We start from the raw sequence: 24,801 nt of genomic DNA on the forward strand, positions 1-24,801 counted from the left end.
TTCCCTATAAATATGACGTCAATGGGACGTCATTTCACACTTTTCCACACAGTTTTGACTCCCTCCTTGAGTATTATGGGGTTTTTGAGCAGTGTTCTGCCCTAGAAATCTCTCTGGGAGTCGATCCGACGAAGTTCTGGAATTCCGAGCATTTAGCTTGGAGATTCGAACTTAGTCGAAGGGAAATCCTCCAGATTTCCATAGTCAAAAATTATTTTTAGGAAGGAGGGAGCGGGCTTGTAGAGCGAGGGAACGCCAAAAAGCTTCCCAGTTTTACTTGATATATAAAAAGCACGCTTCAAGAGGTTTCTTTTCTAAAAATCCCTTCTTTTACCGCTTTCTGTGTGCATATTAAACTGTCATCATGTAGATAGTTAATTTATAATTGCTTAGAATAAATAGGGGTAATTTAGTAATTTTGCACTATTATTTTAGAAATAATCTGTCATAGGGAACCCGAAAGGGGCGCTGTGGGGTGCTAACACCTTCCCCACGCGTAACTGACTCCCTTACCCGACTCTGGTTGTCATGGCCGAAGTCGATTTTTGAATCGATTGCCTTAAACTTCTTTTTCCAATGTTTTGAGTAAAACATTGGTGGCGACTCCACGAACCCTTCCTTTTTATGAAAACCGCTAATCTATGGAGGGTCCCGCTTGGGATTAACATGGATTGGTGAGCCTTTTAATAAAATTGCTCGTTTGACAAGGTCTCAGTTTGAGAATAAGTCATTCTAGCAATCCATATTTTTAAACAAATAAAAGAGTCCAACCATCCCTCGCGAATGCCGAAAGCCCGTTTCGGGCCGGTGGCGACAGTAATAACAATATGTATTATATTTGTCTCATTCAAAACCTTGCTGGGTATTGCTTTCATCTTTGTCTGACTTAACAAGGTCTTCTAATCCTCAACTCTTTCAATCTAGCTAAGATGGTCTACCACCAAGTTCTGTGCTTCGTTCCTATCATGGATGTCCAAGTCAAACTCTTGAAGCTAGAGCATCCATTTGATCAGCCTAGGATTTGAATCAGCCTTCTTTTGTAGGTACTTTAGAGCTGCATGATCTGTAAAAACAACAACACGAGAACGAAGCAAATATGACCAAAATTTATCAAGTGCAAAAATAATAGCTAAAAATTATTTTTTCGTGGTTGTGTAATTTTCTTAAGCAGGATCTAACATCCTGGAAGCATAGTATATCACCCTAGGTAATTTGTCAACCCTTTGAGCTAAGACAGCCCCAGTGCATAATTTGAAGCATCGCACATCAGCTAAAAGGGAATTGTCCGCTTTGGTGCCTAAATGATAGGAGTGGTGCCAAGGGCATTGCATAGGCCAAAGGGCATCCTCCTATTGGCAAAAGTGCCAAAGGGGTAGGTGAATGTGGTCTTTTCCTGATCCTCAGGAGCAATATGAATTTGAAAATAACCAGAGAAGCCATCCAGAAAATAGTAATGAGATTTACCTTCTAAACACTCTACATCTAATCAATGAAGGGTAGAGGAAAATGATCCTTCCTTGTTGCTTGGTTGAGCCTCCAGTAGTCAATACAGACTCTCCAACTGTTTTGCACTTTAGTGGGTATGAGCTCATCCCTCTCATTCTTAACAACAGTGAGGCCTGTCTTCTTGGGGACCACCTGGACTAGACTCACCCACTGATTATCAAAAATGGGTTAGATGATCCCAGCCTGCAGAAGCTTGGTCATCTCCTTCTTTACCACGTCTATAATCACTGGGTTATGTCTCCTCTGTGGCTGTCTCATTAGTTTAGCTTCATCATCCAATAGTATTTGTGCATGCATGTGGATGAGCTAATACCAGGAATGTTTGCCAGGGTCCAACCAATTGCCTTCTTGTGCTTCCAAAGCACATGCAAGAACCTATCCTCTTGATCAACATCAAGGAATGTAGAAATGATCACAGGAAATCTTTCATAGTCCTCCAAGTAAGCATACTTAAGGTTCTCTAGAAGAAGCTTCAACTTTACTGTGGGTGCTGTCTGAACATCAGAAGGAACTAGAGAAGGAAGAAGGGGTTCCGTAGCCTATACCTCTACCTGCAAGTCAGATTCTTTTGTACTTCCTGCAATATGGTTAGTGCATTTTGACTCTATAAAATCAAGATCAAGAGGTACAACACCCAAAGTATCAAATCTAGATGCATCATCACAATCAAAATCACTTCCAAATTCATATTCAGATTTAATGCATGAAAGAAAATTATACAAATCAAATAAAAAAGAATGTTTCTTATCATGAAAAGAATCAAAATCATGAATGTTCTCATCAACTAAATCATCAATCAATTTAGCACGAAAAATAGAATGAGAATAATCTTCAGAAGGAAATTTCATGGCATCTAGAATATTGAAATGAACAATAATGTCACCAAATTCCATAAACATGGTGCCAGCATAAACATCAATCTTGGTCTGGGCTATTTTAAAAAATGGTCTGCCTAGAATGATTGGGACAGAACCATGGGAGAATCCCTCCTTCATATTAAAAATCTGCGGGAAAAATAAGTTCACCAATCTGAACCAAGACATCCTCTACAAAACCTGTGGGGTGGGCAACACTCCTATTAGCCAACTAAATGACCATGCCCGTAGGTTGTAGAGGTCCAAGAGATAGATATTTAAAAATAGACAGAGGCATGACATTAACTGAAGCTCATAAATCAAGCATGGAATTTTCCAATTTATTGTTACCAATAATGCAAGGTATACAGAATGTACATGGGTTCTTACATTTTTCAGGAATATGTAGAACAAATTTACCTATAAGTGCTGAGACATTTCTGCCTATACTGATTAGCTCATTACCCTTCAGCTTCCTCTTGTGGTGCACAACTCCTTCAGGAACTTAGCATACCTGGGAATTCGCTTGATGGCATCCAGCAGAGGTATGTTCACCTCCACCTTCCTGAAGGTCTCCAATATCTCCTTATCCACCTCTTCCATCTTTTTGCTTGGAATTAATTTTGGTTGAAATGGAAGAGGGATAGGGGGCTACAAGTTGCCACTATGTGCACTGGAATAAGGTCCACCTGAATGAGATTTTCTGCTACCACCTGTAGGGCCTCTTTTTCAAGTGTAGGCTTAGGTGCAGGGACTAGTACTGGTGCAGGTACAGGTGTTGGTACTGGTGCAGGTATGTCAATATGTTTGCCAGACCCCAAGGTGATGGCACTCATATTCTTTGGATTTTGCAAAGTTTTTGAAAAAAATTTATCTGAATTCTGAGACTGTGCCTGATTAAGTTGAGGGGCCATCTTCCCCATCTGATTTGTCAAGCTTTGAATAGAGGCTATGGACTCTTGCTAAAATTGCATGTTCTGAATGGTCATCTGCCTCACCAACTCCTCCAATGAAGGCTCAAAAGTAGAAGGTTGAGCTGGTGGAGGTGCAAACTATGCAATTAATAAGTGATTAAGCCCAAATCAACAATTAAAATAAGTACAAAAAGATAAACAAATAAGGGGAAATAATGACTCATCAAATTCTCCCACACTTATCCTTTTGCACTCCTGGGAAAAATCCAGAACAACAAAGAGAGCCACATAAGGGAGAAAAACAAAAACAAAAATAACAACATACAAACAGACAGGGCTACATACTCCTTAATGAATCCTGGGAAAAGAGAGGAATAGACAACATCTAACACAAAAAGAGTCAAAGAAACCAGATACCTATGGACATCATCTAAGTATTTCAAAACATGGCAAGAAAATTAGTTATTTTAAGAGGTGAATCAAAAGCAAAAGAGCCTCACAAGATATGCACTGTATCACTGTATCTCTCAAGTGTTTAGGCTACTGTATACTCTCAAAGCACTCATGAAAAACAAGCAACTGATAGACTTGGCAAGCCTTTAATATCAACACCTGACACACACGCACACAAAGATCAAAAGGTTTTTTCAGGGTTGTAATGAGGCCAAGGATAGGGTAAAGGAAAATATATGGGATAAGTAACTACAAACCAGAGGAACTAGAGGAGCAATGGGGAATAAGTTAAAAATAAGCATAAGAAGCAAACCTAGAAACCTCTAATAAGCTCTACAATTAATCCTCTTTTACTTGCCTCAAACAACTTCTCTTTTTCTTTTTCTTCTTTTTCTTTTTTTTCTTTCTTTTTTTTTTTGAAGAAAAGTGTGTGAAAAATACAACACAAAAAATTGAGAACAATACAACATGAAAAACTAAGATATGATAAGATACTGAGATAACAGAGGTAGAGAAGTAAAATGTACAGCATAAAGAACCAACTAGCCAATATACATCATCCAATGAAGCATACACACACCCCCACACTTATTCAATAACTTATTCCCAAAATAATTCCAAAGCTCCAAAACTCCCTAAGGTTAAGGTAATCATGGTTTTTCACTTAAGGCTTGTAATGAGCTTCAAACAAAGAAAGGGAAACAGGCTCAGCAGGGGTTATTAGAGGAGTTAATTCAAGGTAGGCTTATTTGGCAGAGGCTTGTCAGAATCAAAACGCCTTAATCCTTTCCAAACATGCATGTGGACTAAGAAATATCAAATAGAGTCAAGCCAAGGATATTGTGCAAGCAATCAAGAGGCAAAACACACATGAAAGAATAGAGAAAGGGTCAAAACCTCACATAGGGTAAATCTGTCACATTCAAATCAACCTCTGAAACCTCATAATCAACTTTTCAAGCAGAGAAAGATAGGGATTTCAATCCATTGAACATCAAGCAACTCATATCCAAGAGTGAAATAAGTGCCTACAGACTATCGAAACCAAGAAATCAAAGAGAAACATGCAAAACTGTACATAAAACCTAAACCGAAAATAACAAATGATCCCGAAAAACAGATAACCAAAATAGTCTCCCCCCCACACTGAAATCACACATTGTCCCAATGTGGCACACACATAAGATCAGAGCAATCAGAACAATCAATAGAATTGGACATGTGCAATAAAAGTAAAGAAGAAGAGAGGGAAAGAAAACTCCTTAAGTCATGGTGAGAGAGAAGTGAGGTCGAGCAGAGACATCTCCTCTACAACTATATTCAACAAGGAAGGGTTGCTGAGGAAAGGCTTTAGATGGTGCCCATTAACTTTGAAGCTCTTGTCTGTGGATTCACTTTTGATCTCAACTGTACCATAAGGAAAAATGTTACTAACAACAAAATGTCCAATCCACTTGGAACGCAACTTACCATCCATGAGACCAAGTCTTTAATTATACAATAAAACTTTTTTCCCAACCATGAAGTCCTTTCTAGCTATCAAACTATCATGGAACTTCTTGGTTTTCTCCTTGTAGAACTTAGAGTTCTCATAGGCTTCCAAGCGGATCTCATCAAGCTCACTCAGTTGGAACTTTCTTTCCTCTCCAGCCTAATTAATAGAGGAGTTGCAGGTCTTCACAGCCTAGTAGGCTCGGTGCTCTATCTCCACAGGTAGATGACATGCTTTGACAAAGACAACCCGATAAGGAGACATCTCTATGGGTGCTTTGCTTTGTAAGTAGTTCTATGCGCCCAAAGAGCACCTTCCAGCCTGCTACTCCAATCTTTCTGATTAGGCTACACAATTTTCTCCAACATCCTCTTGATCTCCCTATTTGAAATCTCGGCCTTCCCATTAGTTTGGGGGTGGTAGGGTGTAGAGATTCTATGAACAACCCCATACTTCCTGAGCAATGCCTGCATGGATCTGTTACAAAAAAGGGTGCCTTGATCACTAAAAATAACTCTAAGTACTCCAAACCTACAAAATATGTTAGATCTAACAAAATCCAAAACAACTCGAGCATCATTTGTTCGGGTGGCTTTGGCTTCCACCCATTTTGAAACATAATCAATAGCCAGGAGAATATACGAAAAACCAAAAGAAATAGGAAAAGGACCCATGAAATCTATACCCTAGACATCAAAGACCTCACAGAACAACATAGGTTGCTGAGGCATCTACTGTCTCCATGAAAAGGATCATCCTGCTCTCTAACACTACTCACAAGTGCTGTAAATCTTCCACGCATCTCTGAAGATGGTGAGCTAGAAAAAACCATAGCCAAGCACCTTGCGAGTTGTCCTCTAAATGCCAAGATGACCTCTAGGTGCAGAAGAATGACAGAACTGCAGGATCGAGTCAATCTCATGGTCCAAAATGCATCTCCTAGTTACCTGATCATTGCACAACTTCCACAAATATGGGTCATCCCAAACATCAAGTTTAGCATCACTCTTAATTTTATCAATTTGAGCTCTAGATGCCAAAGGATAAAAAACATAAGCAACTAAATAATTCACAATGTTTGCAAACCAAGGGGTGGGGGAAGGAACCGAAAAAATTAACAAATGTTCATCATGAAAATCATCATGGATGGGCAAGGTCTTCTCATCCTCAGCTCTTTCAATCCTTCTAAGATGGTATGCCACCAAGTTTTGTGCTCCGTTCTTGTCACAGATGTCCAAGTTAAACTCTTGAAGCTAAAGCATCCATCTTATCAACCTAGGCTTTGAATCAGCCTTCTTCAATAGGTACTTTAAAGCTGCATGATCTATAAAAACAACAACACGAGAACCAAGCAAATATGACTAAAATATATCAAGTGCAAAAATAGTAGCTAAAAATTCTTTTTTCGTGGTCGTGAAATTTTGTTGAGTAGCATCTAATGTCCTGGAAGCATAGTATATCACCCTGGGCAATTTATCAACCCTCTATGCTAAGACACCCCCAAGTGCATAATTTGAAGCGTCGAACATCAACTCAAAGGGAACTGTCTAGTCTGGTGCCTGAATGATAGGAGTGGTGGTCAAGGCTCTCTTGTGGCAATCAAACTCCTACTTACACCTTTCATCAAAATTAAACTCAATACCATTCTACAGCAAGCTAGATAGTGGAAGGAATTTCTTGCTAAAGTCCTTAATGAAGCGCCTGTAGAAACCTGCATGGCCAAGAAAAGATCACACCTCTCGCACACAAGAGGGGTAAGGAATTGTGCAATAACAGATATTTTTGCAAGGTATACCTCAATGCCCCTACTAAAAATGATATGCCCTAAAACTATACCATGCTCTAACATGACATTTTTCAAAATTTAGAACAAGGTTAGCCTCAATGCATCTATTCAAAACTCTATCCAAACTATCCAAACATGCATCAAAAGAGGAAACTTAAACAGTAAAATCATCCATAAACACCTATATGCAATTTTCAAGAAAATCACTAAAAATACTAAGCATGCACAGTTGGAATATGCTAGGGGAATTACATAGGCCAAAGGGCATCCTCCTATAGGCAAAAGTGCCAAAGGGGCAGGTGAATGTGGTTTTTTCCTAATCCTCAAGAGCAATGTGAATTTGAAAATAACCAGAGAAACCATCAAGAAAATAGTAATGAGATTTATTTGCCAGACACTCAAGCATCTAATCAATGAAGGGCAGAGAAAAATGATCTTTCCTTGTTGGTTGATAAGCCTCCGGTAGTCAATACAGACTCTCCAACTATTTTTCACTCTGGTGGGTATGAGTTCATCTCTCTCATTCTTAACAATAGTGAGGCGTGTCTTCTTGGGGACTACCTAGACTAGACTCACCTACTAACTGTCTAAAATAGGATAGATGATCCCAGCTTGTAGAAGCTTGGTCACCTCTTTCTTTTCAACGTCCAAAATCACCGGGTTAAGTCTCCTCTGAGGTTGTCTCACTGGTTTAGTATCTTGTGCATGGACATGGATGGGCTAATGCCAGGAATGTTTGCCAAGGTCCAACCAATCGCCTTCTTGTGCTTCCTAAGCATATGCAACATCCTCTCCTCTTGATCAGATTTAGATTTAGATTCAGATTCAAACATAATGCATGAAAGGAAGCTATACAAATCAAATAAAAATGAATGATTCTTAGCATGAGAAGAATAAAAATCATGAATGTCCTCATCAACTAAATCATCGATCAATTCAACATGAAATATAGAATGAGCTTTAGAAGGAAATTTCATGGAATCCCAAATATTAAAATGTACAACAATATCGCCAAATTCCATAGACAAGGTGCCAACATAAACATCAATCTTGGTTTGGGCTATTTCCAAAAATGGTCTACCAAGAATGATTGGGACAGAACCATGGGAGAATCCCTCCTTTATATCAAGAACATAGAAATCAATGGGAAAAATAAGTTCACCAACCTAAACTAAGACATCCTCTACAAAACCTGTGGGGTGGGTGTAGACACCCAATTTCGTTCGGGGGGGCATACAAACAAGATAGGACATCAGAGGGCCAAAAAACCCAAATTAACTTTTTTTAGTGGCCCGGAACGGGCCGTTCCCAAGTCTGGAACGGGCTGTTCTCGAATTGGAACGGGCTGTTCCAAGGCTTCTCAATGGCCTAAAAATTGTTATCTGGAACGGGCCGTTCTAGACTAGAACAGGCCGTTCCAAACTAAACAAATGGTCTAAGATCTGTACCCCAGAACGGGCCATTCTGAAATCAGAACGGGCCATTCTGGTTCATCGAAACGGGCCGTTCTGATTTCAGAATAAGTCGTTCTAGGTACAAATATACAACATAACGTTCGGATCCGGAACGGGTCGTTCCGAATCCAGAACGAGCCATTCCGGCCCACATCTGATGCTTATAAATAGAAAATGTTGGCCAACAGTTCAGGGACCTCAAAAAATTCGTCCAGACTCCTTAGAGCACGAAATTTCTCTCTTTTTTCTCTCTCTCCCTCTCTTTTGTATTTCTTGAGATTTTGTGAGGCATTGTAGTGTGAAAGGTTGCCACAAAGCACCTAAAACCTCCATAGTTGAAGATCTAATAAAGCTTGTTACGAGGTATTACTCATCAATCTCTTGTTCTATCTTTCTCTTCTTTTATTTTATTTATTACTATAATAAACGTAATTATGTAGATATCTTAGGGGTTCACCGTGTAATTTAATTTTCATGTAAATAATCATTAATAAAGGGGATTAAATATTTAAACTATTAATTCTTGTTATGTTATCTTCATCATAGGGTACCAATTTAGGGCGTTGTAGGGGTGCTTAATACCTTCCCTACACGTAACCGACCCCCGAACCCAATTCTGGTTATCAAGGACATTATTGGACTTTTAAAAATCTTTTCTTTTTCCAATGTTTTGAGTAAAACATTGGTGGCGACTCAAAACCCATTAATTAAGGATTAGTCTGGTGTCCGGGCGTTCCTTAATTGATGAGAACTTAAAAAGGATGTCTACACCATTAGTCGCAAGATCGAAAATTTTCGGGTTGCGACAGATGGCGACTCCACTGGGGATGTTTAAAGAGGGTCAGGCCCATTTAATTGATGAAGTTAATAAAATAAAAATAATAATAATTTAAATATTTTTCCCCTTTACCTTGTTTGTTTTCTTTATTTGGCTTTGATATTTGTTTGCTTATTTAAATTCTGCACCTGTTTGAAATAAAATTGTACACAAACCTTTGCACACAATAGTTCCCCCTACACCCGGGGGCATGAGGGTATTAAACATAGGGAGTGGTTGACGTACGACCGGCCCAAGTTTGGCCTTGGAGCCTGCAAGCCTTGTCGGAAATCACACTCAAGGTGATAACCGGTTGCTCTAGCCTGAAATACTGCGACAGACCTTAGAGTTTGCCAGGTGACGGTGATAGAGATACTGGGTCCCTATAATGGGGGCACCTTGGGGGCCTTAAAGACCAGTGAGATTAGAACCATCCTATACAAAGCACTTTTCTTGACAGGGACCACAGACCAAGGATTTGATCATGATCGTTCGTGGGTGTACGTTGATTGAGCATATGTGTGTGCATTTGTTTGTATTATTTTGTTCTAATAAGAGTGGATTGGAATTTTAAAATGGGCAAACAAATAATATAAAAAAATAATAATAAAATTTTATACCCCTTTGTACATTCTTAAGTCAGCATTCCATTAACATCATATAGGTAGTTTCCTTTTTGTAAAAAAAAAAGAATCAATAAAAATCAATATAGGTAGTCTCATCTTTACCATGCATCATTCCCCATTAGATAATAGAAACATGATAAAGATTCGGCAAAAAAAAGGACATGCATTCTAGATTAGCTCATTAATTTCATTCATTTTATCTTATTAGCTAAGGAGGATTAGGTTGTCGTATGTGTAGAAAGTTAAGAAAAGTGAATGCTCTAATATACGACAGTATCTGCTTTATAAAGAAAAAGCCCAAATCAATTTTTTTAAAAAATACTATGGTTGGGCCCTTGCTTTGATATGTTTGTTGAAGTAAGTCTTCTTAGAATCTAATATATATTCTCACTTAATACTGTTGAAATCTATTTGAGCATTCACAAATAAACAAATCAATGAGACTGATATTTATTATTCTCAACTTTCTCTACATTCTACATTACATTCATTTAGAACATATCCCTCCTTGTAAAAGAATAAATAAGAATAAAAAGGGAAATTAACCTATGTGGGTTAATCGGAAGTAATGGAAACAAGCCATGCATAAAGAGTTAAGGGTAAAGAACTCCACAATCATTAAGACGCCAACTCTTACCCTAAGAGGATAAAGCCGTGTCGTGCAACCGTGAAATCCAAAGGGAATGGATGGATCCACACTCTTAACGAGTTGCAAGCTAATAAAGAGAACCTGAGGATGACGAATCTCTCAAACACTAAGGCAAAACGATTAGAGCTTTCTCAAAAGTTGATTTCAACAAGAGAGAAGCATTGCTTGTTAAGAAGCTGCTAGAATGAAAACCTGCAAAGGGTGTTCTAGGCAAAAAAAAAAGGCAATGTTTGTTCGAGCTGAAAATCGAGAGACAGCTTGAATGTTCCTCTTCAGATTTCATAGAAAGCTCTATCATCGCTTCTACCCATTCCTACATCTCAGGAAAGATACGGGTTAAGAAAACCTTCATGAGAGAAGAAGCCAAAGGCCCTCCCTCTACACGAAATCTTCTGAAGCGCCACATCCAAGCAAGTGGAGGACTAGCTCTACAGTTAGATGACCTAAGCCTCTCTAAGGGGCAACCTTCTTCTTTTTCTTTGTGTACGAATCACGAACTTGGGGAATGCCCGGGCCCTCAAGCTACATTAAATGGGCACATGTAAATTGACAATTCTATTTTAATGCCATACACTTTTCTACTTCATTTCTCTTCTCCCTTTTATCTACTCTAAGCCTCGTCAACAAACCTTAAATGAACAAGTGCATTTGAAATAAGGACGTCATCAGAAACAATGGCTTAATATGCAATAAAAAACACCTAAAGATCAATCAAATTGGGCATGACTCGTGGATAAAAGTCCAAATGAAATCAGTGCAAGGGGCATCCCCCTTTAATGAAGGAATGAAAAATGATCATAAATGCTGCAAAGACAAAAACCCCACAAGAAACTCACTGAGGGGCAGCGCAAAAATTAGGGCAAGGTCCGCTAGGAGACCCACAAACAAAAGGTTAGCCTAGGCAAAAGTGAGGATCAAAAAGAAAATGTCCGCTAGGGAACACACCTCAAGTAGCCTGGGCAAAAGTTAGGACAAAGCAGCATCCCGAGCTGAAAATCGAAAGGCGACTCGAGAAGATCATTTAATCAATATGCAATCCCAAGTCGTTTCTTAATTTTGAAGGAAATAATGAGCTATTGCAGAAAATGATTTCCTCACTTTGAACGTGCTTGTTCATCAGCCTAAACCACTAGCCTACCTCGGCCAGCCATTCTTCTAAAAACCATTTTTGCAAAATCCTTTCTAACAAAACTTCTGCAAAAAAATATATGTATATATCTTCTTCCTCTCTTTCCTCTTGACCTATATGGCATTAAGATAAATTTTAGAGATACACGGAGTATGCACAGTGAACACTCACAAGGAAAAGATGGAGGTGTCCTAGAACAGAGTCTAGGTACACCTGATCCAAGGGCTATCATATCATATCCAGTACAAGCGAGAGGGCTGAACTAAACAAACCTCAAGTTCAGGAAGCAACACTTGAAATGAATTCGACACGGCTAAAGGCTAACAATCCATGTCATTGATTAATGTGCATAGATTAATTTCTTGAAAGTAAAATCAATCTGCATTTAAGCATTAGCATAGAGGCATCATTGCATAGCATGCATAGGGCATAAGTGTGCACAAAAGGGTATAAGTTCAAAAAAAAAAAAATTTGAAAAAAATCCAATCCATTCCTGCTTTGCATTTTCTTTTTGCATTCTTGCATTCTTTGTGTGTGTCTATCCATCCCTTGTCATAGGAATGAAGAGGCTAAAGCACTCATAAAAAGGATCAATAACTAGACAGTGCCTTAAAGCCAAGATCATGTCAAAAAGCATAGCCCCAACAAGGGCATTCCATATAAGTGGTTTCATATAGCCACCAAGAAACAAAAGACATGTCAACAACAAGACAGGATAGAACCGGACGAGGAAGAATAATCAAGTCCACAAGCATGAAGAGGCCATCACGCCTTACTCCTCAACTGAATGAAGGATGATTCAAGAGAATGCCAAGACTAGGAATGGTTTCCTTACCAAAGCCAGAAGTGGCTTCCAAAATAATACTCGTCAATAAATATTAAGCAAATAACATCATCATAGGATGGGATCCCTCCACCATTGATGATAACAAAAGATAAAACAGAAAAAAGGCAAGCTTCATACATGTTAAAAAGTCGAAGCATTTAAAAAAAATAGCAGAAAAAGGCAAGCTTCAAATGTGAAAAAGCCGAAGCTAAACAAAGAAATGAAAAAAACCTACAACAAGAAGACGCCTGGAGAGGCATCACAATACTCACATGGCAGGGGAAACACCAGAATCCCTATCACCCATCTATCGCCCATCAACACAGGGGCACATCAAGTACATCTTGCCCATCCTCCTTGGGGCATTTTCCATCACAACTCAACAACGAGGGTACCGTCGAGTACCTTAAATCGAAAAAGGATCACTATCGAGTATCCACCCAAGATTTCAAAGGTCCTCCTTTAAAGAACATCAACAATCATCCAAACCTCAAAGGACATCAACAATCATCCAAGTCGAGAGCCGCCGCCGAGCCGCTCAAATCAATGAATGACAACGAGGGTACCATCGAGTTCCTCAAAGTTGAAACTGGGAAGTCGCCGAGCTCCCACCGTAGGTCGCTTGAAGCCATAAAATCAGCCAAGCTTGATCAAGAGCCGCCATCGAGCTGCTCAAATCAATGGATGACAACGAGGGTACCGCCGAGTTCCTCGAAGTCGAAATCGGGATGCCGCCAAGCTCCCACTGTAGGTCGGTTGAAGCCTTAAAATCAACCAAGCTTGATTAAGAGCCGCCAACGAGCCGCTCAAATCAATGAATGACAACGAGGGTACCACCGAGTTCCTCGAAGTCGAAATCGGGATGCCGCCGAGCTCCCGTCGTAGGTCGGTTGAAGCCTTAAAATCAACCAAGCTTGATTAAGAGCCGCCATCGAGCCGCTCAAATCAATGAATGACAATGAGGGTACCGCCGAGTTCCTCGAAGTTGAAATTGGGATGCCGCCGAGCTCCCACCGTAGGTCGGTTGAAGCCTTAAAATCAGCCAAGCTTGATCGAGAGTCACTGTCGCCACCGGCCCGAAACGGGCTTTCGGCATTCGCGAAGGATGGTTGGACTCTTTTATTTGTTTAAAAATATGGATTGCTAGAATGACTTATTCTTAAACTGAGACCTTGTCAAACAAGCAATTTTATTAAAAGGCTCACCAATCCATGTTAATCCCAAGCGGGACCCTCCATGGATTAGCGGTTTTCATAAAAAGGAAGGGTTCATGGAGTCGCCACCAATGTTTTACTCAAAACATTGGAAAAAGAAGTTTAAGGCAATCGATTCAAAAATCGACTTCGGCCATGACAACCAGAGTCGGGTAAGGGAGTCGGTTACGCGTGGGGAAGGAGTTAGCACCTGTAGACCCCTAAAATTGTCCGGGTCGGGAATAAAGCTTGAAGACTCTCGAAGACTGAAGGAAAATCAGCCAGAAGGACTTCCAGAAGGCCCAAGGAGGGTTCTCTATAGGTTTAGAGGTCTTAGGATAGCTAAAATAAGAAAAGTGGGAGGAATGAAGCCCAATACGGCCTCCCAGAGGTTCAGTACGGCCGTATTGAACATTTTGAACTTCAATACGGCCGCACTGAACACAATACGGCCGTATTGAAGTTTCTGGACTTCAATACGGCTGCATTGAATTCAATACGGCTGCACTGAACTTCAATACGGCCGCACTGAACTTCAATACGGCCGTATTGAGGTTTTTTGAACTTCAATACGGCCGTATTGAATTCAATACGGCCGTATTAGTTCAAAATTTCAATGTTGACCGTATTGACCCTCATAAACCGTATTGAGCCTCTTCCCTATAAATATGACGTCAATGGGACGTCATTTCACACTTTCATACACAGTTTTAACCCTCTTCTTGAGTATTCTGGGTTTTTTTTGAGCAGTGCTCTGCCTAGAAATCACTCGGAGAGTTGATCCGACGAAGTTCTTGAGTCACGAGCCATTTGCTTGAGTCTCGAACCTAGTCGAAGGGAAATCCTCCGGATTTCCATAGTTAAAATTTTATAGGAGGGAGCGAGCGGTCTTGTAGAGGGAGGGAACGCCAAAACGCTTCCCAATTTCTGTCAAGATATATAAGAAAGCACGCTTCAAAGGTTTATATCTTTAAAGTCCCTTCTTTTACCGCTTTCTGTGTGTACATATTTAAACTGTCATCATGTAGATAGTTAATTTATAATTGCTTAGAATAAATAGGGGTAATTTAGTAATTTTGCACTATTATTTTTAAATAATCTGTCATAGGGAACCCGAAAGGGGCGCTGTGGGGTGCTAACACCTTCCCCACGCGTAACCGACTCCCTTACCCGACTCTGGTTGTAATGGCCGAAGTCGATTTTTGAATCGATTGCCTTAAACTTCTTTTTCCAATGTTTTGAGTAAAACATTGGTGGCGACTCCATGAACCCTTCCTTTTTATGAAAACCACTAATCTATGGAGGGTCCCGCTTGGGATTAACATGGATTGGTGAGCCTTTTAATAAAATTGCTCGTCTGACAAGGTCTCAGTTTGAGAATAAGTCATTCTAGCAATCCATATTTTCAAACAAATAAAAGAGTCCAACCATCCTTCGCGAATGCCGAAAGCCCGTTTCGGGCCGGTGGCGACAGATGGCGACTCCACTGGGGAAGCCTCGAGAGTCAGTCCCATTTAGTGACAGATTATTTTTAACAAATAATAGTTAAAATTACTTTATTACCCCTTGCTTGTATGATAACATGTTTATCTATTTGGCTTTAATAATTATTGTATGTTTAATTTTCCGCAATTGTTTGAAATATGAACTGCACACAAACCTTTGCACACAACAGTTCCCTCTATACCCGGGGGCATGAGTGGTAAGCCATAGGGAGTGGATGTTAGTACGGCCGGTTGTCGAATGGGTCTATAGGTGCCCGTAGACCGTTGTCGGAAAGCATCATTCAAGGTGATAACCATGAACTCGAGTCCGACAGTGCGTTGGAGCTTTCCATCGACTTACGACGAGAGGAATTGGGTCCCTATAATGGGGGCACCTTGGGGGCCTCAGACCGGTGAGAACAGTTAGAACCACCTTGAATATGCACTTTTCTGCAGGATACCCCTACCTCGTGATTCGCTCGTGACTGTTCGTGGATGAGTGAATTGTTTGTGTAAATGCTTATGTGCAATTGTCTGTGCATTAATAAATAACCTCGTGATAAGGTCTAAAGAATAATCCCCATGCATGAAAATGTCATGACATGAGAGGAAAAACCAATGTGTGAAAATATAATAAAAGTGAGGAGCATGTGCATCATTACCAATAAGATATCATGCATCCTCATAAACCATGCATTCTAGGTTCACCAATACCTCTTGACATGAGTAAAAGAGACCCATAACTATTGAGATTCTCCGTTAAGGAGAGATCATAAGTCAAGGAGGGTGGTAACATTCCATTTTAAAAGGGCAGCACCTTAAAAATGGAGGGTTATCAAGCTCATGTCAAGAGCGTATTCATCCCATAAATTAATTAGATTAAATATTCATTTTTAGAAAGTGGCTGGTCATCTCTCTGTCCTCACTCGCGCGCAGAAAATCAAGAAGATGGACGCATTGGAGGAACAAATTAAGAAGCTTACAGCCGAGCTCTCACAGCTCAAGGAGCAAATGGCGCAAATGATGGAACTCATGCGTCACCACAACATACACGGGGCTGAGCACAATGACCATGAGTCCCATCATGTTGGAGGAAGAGTGGAACAAGAGCTGAAAAGTGGGAAGCTAGCTGAACATTCCCAATCATTTAAAGCTAAGAAGACCTTTGGGAAGAAGAAGGAGAGAAGAGTCAGCGCCATAACCATTTCCTCATCTTCTTCCACTTCGAAGTCAGGAAAGTCGCAATTCAACCCTGTGAAGAAGTTTGATAAACTTCCGACCACATATAGCGACCTCCTGCCGAAGCTAGTGGAAGCACGTCTTCTAGCTTACGTTCCACTAAAGAAGGTTGACCCACCTCATCCCTATTGGTACAAACCGCAAGACAAATGTTTATACCATTCGGGGGCACCAGGGCATTCAACAGAGAAATGCCTAGCTCTCAAATATAAGGTCCAAGACCTTATTGATGCCGGATGGGTCACCTTCGATTCGACAGCGCCCGACGTGAGCAAGAATCCTCGGCCAAAGCAGGATTAGAGAGAAGAACAAGCCACGATAGGGCCCCTTCATATTTATCTTTTAGGGACTCATGATCAGTACCCGAGATCATGAGAACCTTTTCATGTAAATAAGGGTTTTTGTACAGTTTTAATACATATCAATAAAGAGGCATTTTTCACATTTCTCTCTTTCTTGTTCTTTTCTCTCTTTCCCCATTAACATTAATAATTCTAAACCTAAACAGAACCAATAAAATAATTGTGTCTGTAATTGTTCGCTCTGACCGGGATCCGAAAGTTGAGGATAAATGGGTTGAGTTGGACAGTGATGAGGAGACCATTTCTCCGGATCTGCAAAGATTGCTACATTAAGAAGCTCGTTAAGAGAAATTAGAGACTGTGAATTTGGGGCATGGCCGAAAGATATAAAAGGTCAACATTGGGACCCATATCAGTGATGAAATAAGGACACATGTTTCCGCTATGATTATAATAAAATCATTCTTCATTGCTTCTTTTCTTGCTTATAATAAAATTCTAAACCGCATCATTTTTAACCCTGTTTGAATAAACATGAATGAGGTTAAAATCATCTTAATAATAATAAACCCACATCATTTTTCATGTGGAGGTGTGTGACAACTTGGAGCACCTTCCCTTGGCCTTGACAAGTGCCATCATGGATAAAAATAAATCCTTTAAAATAAAAGAAGCTCGGCAGAAAACTCAAAAAGGGGACTGCGCAAAAATAAGAGCAAAAGACCCGCTAGGAATCCCACGAAAGGGTGACCTAGGCAAAAGTTAAGGTTACAAAAATAAACAAAAACAAAGGTCCGCTAAAACGCCACAAAAGGGTGTTTTAGGCAAAAAATAAGGACAATCAAAAAACAAAAGAAATCCATGATGGTACCATGAACCGAATTCAAAAAGAAAGGTTCAAGGGAAGCTATCCAAATTGTCGAATCACAACACGAATTTTTTTTAACTTCATAAATGTTTAATCAAATAAGCCTAAACACATAAGCCTACCTTGGCCATCCATTCTTACAAAAACCATTTTTGAAAAATAAATCCCCTCTAAAACACAAACTTCAGAACAAAAAATATCTTTCCTTTCTTTTCTCTCTTGTCCCAAATAATTTTAGAATAATCTAGTGGAAGCATGGAGAAATAAATCATCACTGATAATGGATCTAATCTGAACAACAAAATGGTGGAAGAACTGTGCCAAGATTTCGAGATCCAACACCATAATTCTTCCCCATATCGGCCAAAGATGAATGGGGCAGTCGAGGTAACCAATAATAACATCAAGAAAATAGGGCAAATGATGGTTGCCTCATTTAAAGACTGGCACGAGATGTTACCCTTCGCTCTTCATGGTTATAGGACTTCAGTACGCACATCTACAGGAGCTACTCCATTCTCCCTCGTCTATGGGATGAAGGCAGTTCTACCCGTCGAAGTCGAAATACCTTCCCTAAGGGTAATCATGGAAGCAAAACTTTCCGAAGCAGAATGGGTTCAAGGCCGGTATGACCAGTTGAACCTCATTGAAGAAAAACGGCTGAACGCCATATGCCATGGTCAAGCCTATCAGAAGAAGATCAAAAAAGGCTTTTGACAAGAAAGTCCACCCTCGAGTCTACCATGAGGGAGAGTTGGTAATGAAGAAATTGCTACCAACTCAAAAGGACAAAATCGGAAAGTATGCCCCAAATCACGGAGGACCATACGTGGAAAAACGAGCCTTCTCAGGAGGAGCATTGATCCTCACAGACATGGATGGAGAAGAACTTCGATACCCAGTCAACACTGACATGGTAAAGAAGTACTATGCTTGAAGATGTTGCTTGCATAGGCCCGCTAGGATGAAAACCCAAGAAGGGCGTCCTAGGCAAAAGTTAGGGCAAAATAAAAAGCCCGCCAGTACAAGGGTACTAGGCAAAATAAAGGCAAAATTATCCCCGCTAGGATACGTCCTAGGCAAAAGTTAGGGGCAAAAGAATAAGATGTATAAGATAAGCAAGCAACGGTCACTTGAATCGAAAACCGAAAGGCGGTTCAAGTGATTATCTTCTAGAAGCGAGCGTCTTGCAGCATCTACACTCCTGGCTCAGGCATCTCACCCGAAGCGATTAAGGGAACGGGAAGAGTGACAATTACAGATATAATTGTTTAAGCCAAAAATGTATATAGCCTACCCTGGCCAACCATTCTTCAGAAATTCCTTCTGTATATCTTTCTGTAAAAACACTTGTGAATATCAATAAAATATCTATTCATTTTCTCTTCTCTCTTGACCATGTGATTATGCCTCTAAAATTGGTATTTCTAAAAAAATTGTATGAAATTCCTTAATATTCGGTCAATAAAGAAAATTGGAGGGGTTCCTATAAAATCCATAATCTCCTGCATAAAAGGCTCACAAAAATATTCCCTCACGTCGATGACAGAAATTCCTCCAAGAAAAGGAGGATAGGGAGAGCCATTCATTTTTCTAAAAACATTAAATAATAAAACTTGCATTTGTACATCACACACATTAGTTGCACATTCAAAGACCTTATCATGAGGCAATTGCATAAAATAGAAAAATAGAAAATTGCTTGTGTATGACAGAAGCCAAAAACGAAAAAAGGCAAGGATACAAACAATACTCCTCAGTTTGTACAGAATAATTGAGCCTGGAGAGGCTTGCTGAAAAAATACTCTCTCAGAAATAACTGAGCCTGGAGAGGCTCGCCGAAATAATACTCTCACAGAATAATTGAGCCTGGAGAGGCTCGCCGAAATAATACTCTCTCAGAAATAACTGAGCCTGGAGAGGCTCGCCGAAATAATACTCTCACAGAATAATTGAGCCTGGAGAGGCTCGCCGAAATAATACTCTCTCAGAATAACTGAGCCTGAAGAGGCTTGCCAAAATAATACTCCTCAGAGACATTTCTGTACAGAAAAAGCCAAAACCAACAAAAAGGCAAAAATACAGAAAAAGCCAAAATCAACAAAAAAAATACAGAAAAAGCCGAAACCAGCAAAAAAGGCAAAATACAGAAAATCCAACAAAACTGAGCCTGGAGAGGCTTGCCAAAATAATACTCACCAAAAGACATCTCAGCTTGCATTCTTAGGCTGAACAAGAAAAGCAACTCATCGTACAGAATAATTGAGCCTGGAGAGGCTCGCCGAAATAATACTCTCTCAGAATAACCGAGCCTGGAGAGGCTCGCCTAAATAATACTCTATCAGAATAATTGAGCCTGGAGAGGCTCGCCGAAATAATACTCCCCAGAGATATCTCAGCTTCCACTCACGGGCCAAATTCCCCAGTGAAAGCTATCAAAGCAAGATCGACAAAATTCCCAATGGAAGCACGATCACCCAAGCAGTATATCTAGTCAAAAGACTTAGACTTCCTCAGTGGAAGGTAGCTTTCCAACTCAAGCGATGAGTGAAGCTAAGCCTGAAGAGGCTTTCTAAATAATACTCTGGGATATATAAACTATAAATCCCCACTCGCCTACTCAGAGGCATTCCTACAAAAAGCAAAAATCCAAAAGATCAATAACAATTCCCCAAGCGGAATCTGGCTTTTCAGCCAAACATCAAGCGTCAAGATGATCTGCCTAACAGAAGAGGCTAATCAAAATCAATGACAAAATCCCCAGCGGATAATAGCCTACACAGAGGCAACAAAACCAGGAAAACAAAAAGAGTCGCCCGAATAAGGACAACCGGGATACTCCACCTACGTCAAAAGGACGTCAGCCAAACATAAGGCATCGCTCAACTCAGAGAGAGAGCATCTGTGTCTACACCCCAAGGAGTCAGAAATTCCCCATGGGTACCAACAATGCAATGCAAGTTGGGGCACAGGAACCTATGAATGACTACACATCCCCTAGACGGATCCCTGCGTTATCCAGCCCTCAGTGGCACAAAATCAGAAAAACCGTCGAAGCAGCATCGTGGACTGTGGAGACAAAAAAAATCATCTCAAATCCCTGGAAAGGGTAAAATTACATTGCCGAAGTGATCAGAAGACACGGACGCAGACCCTGGAGAGGGCAAACTCAACTGCCGAATGTTAAGACGCAGACCCTGGAGAGGGTAAACTCAACTGCCGAATGTTAAGACGCAGACCCTGGAGAGGGTAAACTCAACTGCCGAATGTTAAGACGCAGACCCTGGAGAGGGTAAACTCAACTGCCGAATGTTAAGACGCAGACCCTGGAGAGGGTAAACTCAACTGCCGAATGTTAAGACGCAGACCCTGGAGAGGGTAAACTCAACTGCCGAGTGTTAAGACGCAGACCCTGGAGAGGGTAAACTCAACTGCCGAATGTTAAGACGCAGACCCTGGAGAGGGTAAACTCAACTGCCGAATGTTAAGACGCAGACCCTGGAGAGGGTAAAACTCAACTGCCGAATGTTAAGACGCAGACCCTGGAGAGGGTAAACTCAACTGCCGAATGTTAAGACGCAGACCCTGGAGAGGGTAAACTCACACTGCCGAATGTTAAGAGGCAGGGCCTGGAGAGGCGATACTCAACTGCTGAATGTTAAGAGGCAGGGCCTGGAGAGGCGGTACTCAACTGCTGAATGTTAAGAGGCAGGGCCTGGAGAGGCAATACTCAACTGCTGAATGTTAAGAGGCAGGGCCTGGAGAGGCGATACTCAACTGCTGAATGTTAAGAGGCAGGGCCTGGAGAGGCGGTACTCAACTGCTGAATGTTAAGAGGCAGGGCCTGGAGAGGCAATACTCAACTGCTGAATGTTAAGAGGCAGGGCCTGGAGAGGCGATACTCAACTACCTCATGTTAAGAGGCAGGGCCTGGAGAGGCGGGTACTCAACCATCAGAGTCGTCAAAGGCACGTTGGTGTTCAACTTCTGGCTCGGGCGTCGAGTGAAGTTGACCCTGGAGAGGGTAAACTTAGCTGCCTAGGTCGTTAGAAACAACCGAAGCAGAGCCTGGAGAGACGATACTCAAAGTCTGGAGAGACAGTACTCAAGGTCTGGAGAGACAGTACTCAACCATCAGCGTCGTCAGAGACACGTTGGTGTTCAACTTCCGGCTCGGGCGTCGAGTGAAGTTGACCCTGGAAAGGGTAAACTTAGCTACCGAGGTTGTCAGAAGCGCCGAGGTATGCAACAACCTGGAGAGGCTACTCAACAATTTTCCACCGGAAGACGCTACAAGTCAGAAGGTTGGCACATCACCCGGACAATTGGGTCAACTCCTTTACTTGTCAGCCGGTACACCAAAAGGCCGTCCGACTAAGTAAAGGGGGGGCAGCTGTAGACCCCTAAAATTGTCCGGGTCGGGAATAAAGCTTGAAGACTCTCGAAGACTGAAGGAAAATCAGCCAGAAGGACTTCCAGAAGGCCCAAGGAGGGTTCTCTATAGGTTTAGAGGTCTTAGGATAGCTAAAATAAGAAAAGTGGGAGGAATGAAGCCCAATACGGCCTCCCAGAGGTTCAGTACGGCCGTATTGAACATTTTGAACTTCAATACGGCCGCACTGAACTCAATACGGCCGTATTGAAGTTTCTGGACTTCAATACGGCTACATTGAATTCAATACGGCTGCACTGAACTTCAATACGGCCGCACTGAACTTCAATACGGCCGTATTGAGGTTTTTTGAACTTCAATACGGCCGTATTGAATTCAATACGGCCGTATTAGTTCAAAATTTCAATGTTGACCGTATTGACCCTCATAAACTGTATTGAGCCTCTTCCCTATAAATATGACGTCAATGGGACGTCATTTCACACTTTCATACACAGTTTTAACCCTCTTCTTGAGTATTCTGGGTTTTTTTGAGCAGTGCTCTGCCTAGAAATCACTCGGAGAGTTGATCCGACGAAGTTCTTGAGTCACGAGCCATTTGCTTGAGTCTCGAACCTAGTCGAAGGGAAATCCTCCGGATTTCCATAGTTAAAATTTTATAGGAGGTGTCGCCACCGGCCCAAACGGGCTTTCGGCATTCGCGAAGGATGGTTGGACTCGTTTAATTGTTTAAAAATATGGATTGCTAGAATGACGTATTCTCAAACTGAGACCTTGTCAAACGAGCAATTTTATTAAATGATTCACCAATCCATATTAATCCCAAGCGGGACCCTCCATGGATTAGTGGTTTTCGCAAAAGGAGGGTTCGTGGAGTCGCCACCAATGTTTTACTCAAAACATTGGAAAAAGGGATAAGGCAATTGATTTTATAAATCAACTTTGGCCGTTACAACCAGAGTTGGGTAAGGGAGTCGGTTACGCGTGGGGAAGGTGTTAGCACCCCACAGCGCCCCTTTCGGGTTCCCTATGACAGATTATTTCTGAAAATAATAGTACAAAATTACTAAATTACCCCTATTTATTCTAAGCAATTATAAATTAACTATCTACATGATGACAATTTAATATGCACACAGAAAGCAGTAAAAGGAAGGATTTAAGAAGAAACCTTTGAAGCGTGCTTTTATATATTTCGTAAAACTGGGAAGCTTTTTGGCGTTCCTTCGCTCTACAAGCTCGCTCGCTCCTTCCTAAAAACTTTTGACTACGGAAATCTGGAGGATTTCCCTTCGACTAGGTTCGAATCTCCAAGCTAAGTGCTCGGAATTCCAGAACTTCGTCGGATCGACTCCCAGAGAGATTTCTAGGGCAGAACACTGCTCAAAAACCCCAGAATACTCAAGGAGGGAGTCAAAACTGAGTGTGAAAGTGTGGAATGACGTCCAATTGACGTCATATTTATAGGGAATAGGCGCAATACGGCCTACAGAAGCAATACGGCCGTATTGAAATTTTTGAATTTCAATACGGCCGTATTGAGTTCAATACGGCCGTATTGAAATTCAGAAATTTCAATACGGCCGTATTGAGTTCAATACGACTGTATTGAAGCTTCAATACGGCCGTATTGATTTCAGTACGGCCGTATTGAAGTTTCAGAAACTTCAATACGCCGTATTGAGTTCACTGCGGCCGTATTGAAGCTTCAATACGGCCGTATTAAGTTCAGTACGGCCGTATTGGGCTTCATTCCCTCCACTTCCTTATTTTGAGCTATTCTAAGACCTCTAGACCTACAGAGAACCCTCCTAGGGCCTTCCAGGAGTCCTTCTGGCTGATCTTCCTTCAGTCTTCGAGAGTCTTCAAGCTTTATTTCCGACCCGGACAATTTTAGGGGTCTACAGCTGCCCCCCCTTTACTTAGTCAAACGGTCTTTTGGTGTACCGGCTGACAAGTAAAGGAGTTGACCCAATTGTCCGGGTGATGTGCCATCCTTCCGACTTGTAGTGTCTTCAGGTGGGAAAATTGTTGAGTAGCCTCTCCAGGTTGGTGCATACCTCCGCGGTTCTAGTCACTTTGGTAGCGTGAGTCTTGCCCTCTCCAGACTTGTGCGTGAGTCTTGCCCTCTCCAGGGTGAGTTTGCCCTCTCCAGGGTGAGTTTGCCCTCTCCGGGGTGAGTATTAATCGTCGCCTCTCCAGACTTGTGCGTGAGTCTTGCCCTCTCCAGGGTGAGTTTGCCCTCTCCAGGGTGAGTTTGCCCTCTCCGGGGTGAGTATTAGTCGTCGCCTCTCCAGGCTCGTGCGTGAGTCTTGCCCTCTCCAGGGTGAGTTTGCCCTCTCCAGGGTGAGTTTGCCCTCTCCGGGGTGAGTATTAATCGTCGCCTCTCCAGACTTGTGCGTGAGTCTTGCCCTCTCCAGGGTGAGTTTGCCCTCTCCAGGGTGAGTTTGCCCTCTCCGGGGTGAGTATTAGTCGTCGCCTCTCCAGACTTGTGCGTGAGTCTTGCCCTCTCCAGGGTGAGTTTGCCCTCTCCAGGGTGAGTTTGCCCTCTCCGGGGTGAGTATTAGTCGTCGCCTCTCCAGACTTGTGCGTGAGTCTTGCCCTCTCCAGGGTGAGTTTGCCCTCTCCAGGGTGAGTTTGCCCTCTCCGGGGTGAGTATTAGTCGTCGCCTCTCCAGACTTGTGCGTGAGTCTTGCCCTCTCCAGGGTGAGTTTGCCCTCTCCAGGGTGAGTTTGCCCTCTCCGGGGTGAGTATTAATCGTCGCCTCTCCAGACTTGTGCGTGAGTCTTGCCCTCTCCAGGGTGAGTTTGCCCTCT

The 24,801-nt window shown here is 41.6% G+C and overlaps 1 protein-coding gene across 1 annotated transcript in view; it reads right to left on the minus strand.

The window, feature by feature from the left end:
• Window positions 1-5,566: 5,566 nt before the first annotated feature.
• Window positions 5,567-24,801, minus strand: part of LOC145956265 (uncharacterized) — a 28,468-nt gene continuing 9,233 nt past the window's right edge. The window contains exons 3-5 of the mRNA XM_083071836.1: window positions 7,693-8,123; window positions 6,167-6,248; window positions 5,567-5,905 (exon numbers count right to left, since the gene is read on the minus strand). Of these exons, the coding sequence (XP_082927962.1) occupies window positions 5,567-5,905; window positions 6,167-6,248; window positions 7,693-8,123 (852 nt within the window). The remainder of the gene's footprint in view (window positions 5,906-6,166; window positions 6,249-7,692; window positions 8,124-24,801) is intronic.

Source organism: Cajanus cajan, chromosome 3, assembly GCF_000230855.2.
Source record: "Cajanus cajan strain Asha chromosome 3, NIPB_CcT2T_4, whole genome shotgun sequence".
In the NCBI taxonomy this organism is placed as follows: domain Eukaryota; kingdom Viridiplantae; phylum Streptophyta; class Magnoliopsida; order Fabales; family Fabaceae; genus Cajanus; species Cajanus cajan.